The sequence below is a fragment of the Zingiber officinale genome, chromosome 3A, assembly GCF_018446385.1.
Source record: "Zingiber officinale cultivar Zhangliang chromosome 3A, Zo_v1.1, whole genome shotgun sequence".
In the NCBI taxonomy this organism is placed as follows: domain Eukaryota; kingdom Viridiplantae; phylum Streptophyta; class Magnoliopsida; order Zingiberales; family Zingiberaceae; genus Zingiber; species Zingiber officinale.
In genome coordinates, this window is record NC_055990.1 from 114,636,744 (window position 1) to 114,642,705 (window position 5,962).

The 5,962-nt window shown below is 36.5% G+C and overlaps 1 protein-coding gene across 1 annotated transcript; it reads right to left on the reverse strand.

Annotated features, from left to right (window-relative positions):
- Positions 1 to 265: 265 nt before the first annotated feature.
- LOC122052314 (putative 12-oxophytodienoate reductase 11) lies at positions 266 to 5,729 on the reverse strand. Its single transcript, XM_042613785.1, has 5 exons — positions 5,507 to 5,729; positions 5,193 to 5,333; positions 4,966 to 5,096; positions 4,443 to 4,619; positions 266 to 990 (listed from the first exon to the last, which is right to left on the reverse strand). Exons 1-5 carry the CDS (start codon positions 5,572 to 5,574, stop codon positions 404 to 406), a joined length of 1,104 nt encoding a protein of 367 aa, XP_042469719.1. The 5' UTR covers positions 5,575 to 5,729; the 3' UTR covers positions 266 to 403.
- Positions 5,730 to 5,962: the final 233 nt, after the last annotated feature.

Genomic DNA, 5,962 nt, shown 5'->3' on the forward strand with positions numbered 1-5,962 from the left:
CAGCCAATCTATCATTAGGTCAACACGAAGGAAGTAAATCATGAATGAATACTAGTCATTAGTGCAGGTGGCCATGAGGGAAGGCATGCTCAGACGCACCAAGTTTCGACCCCAAAACCTCATATGATAACATTCCATATCTCAATTATCGCACAACCCCGAGGGGACTAGATGGATGATAGCAATGAAAGCATGCATGGATGAAAAATATATTGGATCATTCCCTAGAACATCAAAGTCATAGACTATAGATCTGCTTCATAACTGATTCTCAAGAGGAGAAATATTTATTGAAGGCAAAGTAAACACTTTCCTACCCCACATACTGTAGCATCTAGAGTTGCATCTTCAATGCGATTATCCTAAATGAACTTTCACAACTCAGAGCTTGTTAGTCTATGAATCAAAACGAAAGGAATGGATAATCTGTATATCCAACATTTGGATCAGAAATGTAGAAGGTTTCCCTGTTATACTTATTAAGTGGAGCATTCAACTCAAACCGCCGAGGAAGGTCTGGGTTGGCCAAGAAGAGGCGTCCATAAGCCACCAGATCCGCATAACCGCTTGAGATGACATTGTTGCCTTCTTCTCTATCATAACCCCCAACGACAATAAAAGTTCCCTTGAATGCTTTCCTCATTGAAAGAAGACTCTTAGGAATTTTCATTTTTTCCACTACTTTTATCATCCTAGGTTCCACCATATGACAGTATGCGATCCCATATTTGTTGAGAGCGTTAACCATGTACAGCCCAAGAGCTTCAGGATTGGAATCTCCAGCTTCTGAATAGTTGGCAAAAGGAGAAAGTCTTATTCCGACTCTGTCAGCTCCAATTTCAGCAACAACAGCTTCGACTACTTCTAAAGCGAAGCGGCAACGATTCTCTAGGCTGCCGCCATACTGGTCTGTGCGATCGTTCACTTGGTCCTTCATGAATTGATCAATTAAGTAGCCATGTGCTCCATGAATCTCAACTCCATCAAAACCTATGCGGTAAAGTATCATGAAATCAATTTTCAGGAATTAAGATGTAAAATTGCTAAGGACAGAACTTTCCAAATAAACTAAGCCCTATGCTAAAATGATGTATAATTATAAATTTCGTTTCAGAGTTCTGCAGTTCGGTTAATCTAATATAATTTCCTTGTAAGCAAAAGGGATAGATATGCAAGATTATTTCACCATTATTGAAATGAATTGGACACTACCAACATCAGGTCCCAACTATTTAGATTGATTGCATGGATTTTATCCTTCTATTAGACTCTAGTCAAAGATATACACTAGCAATATTCGATCTTTTAGATCATTTTAAATTGAATTAGCTAAATTTTTTTTATAGGTGCCCATTTTCTATTGCCTCCCTCCACTGAGTTTGCTTGGATTTCTAGCATAAGCACTTAAATGATGTGAATAAGGAAAGCTCTAGAGCTTTCTCTAGCCTTAATTCTTCAAATTGCAAGTTTAACAGGGTTATGTCATAACAATCAAAATAATCCTCAATTTAGGCTAACCAATCAAGGAATTCATTCAGATCTATCCTACTACTAAAGCTAAGGGTTGCCACTTTAGCATGTCTAGTGATGTCTCTTTCATCTTGCTTACCTCTATATCTATGGTATATTAAAAAAATAGCCATAATCATTGCCTGAATGATCTTTACCCATATCGCCTGGTTTTCTAATAATTTGTTTTAAGAATCTTTCTAAGACATCCAATTGACTTCTTAGGCTTTTAAGCTTTGTTTTCCAAGTTCGCGCCTGATTTCTAATGATCACAGCTATTATCTATTTCTCACAAAGTGAGGTTCAACATGTCATGCTAAGGGTTAACAAGTAATGATATTTATAAACATTTGTAAAACTGATAAACTAAGATATGAATAAAGGATTGTGATTTGGTTGTGGTGAGGGAAAACTAGTATTTTGTGAGAAAACCTAGGTAAATTCAAAATAATCAATTAAATTAAACAAAAATAATTTTTAATTGAGGAATGATGTTACCAAGGTAATGCAAGTGTATTTTGTTGTTCAAGTTTGTTGTGCAAGTGTCTCCATGATGGGGATGATATTGTCCATGCAATAGAAAAGCCTTGGGGCTGTAAATTAGCCATGATCTAATGTAGGGATTGCATAATCAATCTGTGTAAAGGGTCAACCAAGGGGAAGGCAACAACGTGTGGTTGCGAGCATACGAAAACATATGGTTGGACTATAGGAAACAATAGAAGTCCATTGATAAGGCATGGGCATGAGAAGCCTTCGATCAAACCAACTTGGGACTTGTAGGTTGGTTTTTAAGCATCTCAAGCAGTGAAGGTAACTAGTGCAAGTCTAAATATCCTCCTAAAGAAACCTAAACAACCTTTTAAAAAAACTATAACTACATTATCTTCACATTAAAATTTTGTAAAATAACTTAGTTAAGAAAAAAATATTTATTTATTTCCTAAATTCTTCAAAACTTCGACCAAAATACCATTAGGCCTACGCTTTTTCACCTAAGAGCATCTACAGTGGAGATATTTCTCTAAATATCCCTCAATCTCAAATATTCCCCATTGGAAGGGAATATTGGGGAGGAAATTTGAAATCACCGAGTATAGATGCCCACTGATTTCTCTCTCTTTATTTTTTTTAACAAAAAAATTAAAAATATATATTTAATGATGGAACTTGGGATATTTGAAAGTAAGATATTTAATAGATGAGCTCCATACATATTTAGTTTGTGGGATATTTGATTATGGGATTTGGGTTATCTGAGGAGTGAGATATTTAATTAATGATGTGGATGTGGGACCACAAATATTTGGGAGAAACATTTGATCTTATTGTGGATGCTCTAATATGATAAATACCCTTTCCTCATCCTTCATCCCAACTTGTCATATTCTTATGAGATTTCTGACTTTTAAACTTTATTTTTATCTCCTTTATATCTTTTTACCGCTCATTTGTACAATCCTGACCATTTTAAAAATATTTCTTACTTATTTGTTCTCCCATACACCACACCACGACCATCATCTCTCTTTAAATGCAACACCTTTACTTGACGACAATAAAAAAAAAATAACCGTGTTATATGCTTGACCTTAAAAGGGGAGCCTTGGCACGCAACAGTAAAGTTTTTGCTATATGACCTAGAGGTCACGGGTTTGAGTCTCGAAAATAACCTATTGCAAAGTAGGATAAGACTATGTACAATAAACTCTTCCCCCGGGCCCCACATTGGCAGGACCCTATCTGCCATCGAAGTTTACATGACAATAATATTTGCAATATTAATTAGAAACACTTTCTCAATTCTATCTTGAAAATATTTTATTAGTGTACCTAAAATTCTATATATTTTCTAAAACTAGAAACAAAAGAGGAAAAAGGGAAATATAGCTTAAGATATAACAAAAAAAACACTTATATAACAAAGGCAGCCTAGTAGGCATCAGTAAACCAGAGAACTAAATCAAAGTGGGGCCAAAAACAACCTTGAAACACCCCGATGACTAGAAAAGCCAAAGATTGAAACGAAAAACACAAAATCCAAAAGAAAAGGAATTGATGCACCAAGAATAAATTGGTATTTCACATAACAGTAAAGGAACATCTATGGGATTGGACTTTCAAGTATATAAGCTATACGCTTTAATTTTTTATCATCATGAACAAACAAATTATTCTATCTGAAAAGTGAAGGACCTTGCTCTAGTATGAGGTTTATTAAGCTTGATCAATGAACCATGAACCAATAAGATGAACCATGCAATCCTTATGTTTTTTACATATTGAAAGATCAAACTTAGCAAAAAAGAAGATATGTGATGCAGGACTAACGTAGGAGTACCTAATATTTAACCGGTCATAACTTTTGACTCGAGACTCAAAATCAGGCTCTATCTGTGCTCACGCGTGTAGAGATCTACATTTGTTATGGGAGACCTGCAACCATCAAGTTTTGGACCCGAAAAATAAAGTTAGGGACCTTTTCGAAGGATTTGAACATCTTTTTTCAATTTTTAATAATTTATATTTTTATGGTATTTAGGGTATTTTTGAAATGTGGGGTATTTAGCGTCCTATTTAGCTATTTGAGAGATTATCCTCTATATTGAATAAAGTTTCCTTTTTTGGTAAAACCTAGAGAATGATGGGTTTCTCTTTGTTTTCGGCGGTTTCTCTTCTTGTCTTCTTGCCTTCTTCTCAATTTCCCTTTCTCGTTAGCCCGTAGGATAATCGCTATCCTATCCGGCGTCAATATGAAACTCTTAGAGCAGCTTGTGGCTCCAAGAAATTTGATAATTGTGTTAGCATAGATGCAAAGTTGCAAATCTAGAATAAGAAATGAAGACCATATAAAAAAGTACGTAGTCTTACCGGGCAAAGTTGCAAATCTAGAATAAGAAATGAAGACCATATAAAAAAGTACGTAGTCTTACCGGCTTCAATGGCATTTCTAGCAGCAAGTCTAAAATCATTGACAACCAAAGGAATTTCTTCAGTCTCCAATCTCCGTGGGACAGAAAATCTCACTTCATCAACGCCATTGGCTCGTAGTTGAGGACTTAATGGCTTATTAGTACATGAAATTGGAGCTTGGCCATTGGGCTGAAAATCTGCAAGAGGAGTATAGCGATATATGAATCAACACTGGACATCCCTATATGGGTGACACTGGCAGTAATCCAGTATCAACAAGTAATCCTGAGCAGAATGGGCAGAGATACCTACCTCAGCATGATGCAACACAGTGTAGATAAAAGGAAAAAAAAAAGAAACCATTTTAGCTTAGGGAAGCCAACTATATCGACTATAACATTTTTTCATACATCTAGAGGGTGTTTGCCTAAGAACCAACACAAAAGTAGAGTGGTTCCAAACTTGCAATCATGACTTGCACCTAAAAAAAACAACATAATTTAGCCAAGAGAAGGGAGAAAGGCAGAGGTTTGAGAGAAGTACCAGTGTTGGAAACCCTTCCAACGTGCCAAATCTGGCAAAAGAAGATGCCACCCTTTTCATGAACTGCATCCACAATGGGCGTCCAAGCTTCCACCTGTTCTTTGGTCCAAATACCGGGAGTGTCTTTATACCTTGTCCAACCAGATTCAATGAGCAAACACAACAAAACAAAACAAACAGCGATCACAGCAACATCTGAAATAATTCGGGGCAATAGCCCACCCTACCCTTGAGCAGTGTCGGAAACTCCAGTTGCCTCGGCAATCAAGAGGCCGCCTTTGGATGCCCGCTGAGAGTAATACAATATGGCGTGCGGCTGCGGCACGTTACCGTACGACCTCTGCCTTGTCAACGGCGCCAGCACAATTCTGCAAGCAGAGCCAGCGCAATTCGTTTCAGATTCAGAAATTGGAACAAAATCAGATTTTTTATTTTTTTTGGATATCTTGTTTGCCACAAAGAACTATATTGAAACACTCATCGCATGTGATTCGATTCGATGTTAGGAAAGCAACCGAAAAGAAAAGAAAGAAACTCTGACCTGTGAGAAAGGTCAAACTTGCCCATCTTGTAAGCGGTGAGAAGGGGAACCGAATTTGGGGCCGCCATGTGGAGAAGACGAACAAGGATCACTCGAATCCTTCCTTCCACAGGGCTTGTGCCTTGTAGTGATCGGTCGAGGTGTATTTATAGGACGTGGCCGAGAGGAGAAGAAATGCAAATCGGTTACTTTCCCACCGTCGCTTGGTCGGTGCGAAAAGAGAGAGTCGACTACGGAATTTAGACTTGGGCAATTTACTAAACAATCTTCACCTTTTTTTTTTTTTTTTTAATTATGTTAATACTCTTTTCTCCAACCACATGAACAAAAAATTTAAAATACATTAAAAAAATTATTTCAATTTAATTAAAATTAATATATATAAAATATTCTTATATCAAAATAATCTTTTACCAATATAATTAAAATTATTTAAGTTTGATCAAAATCATCCTA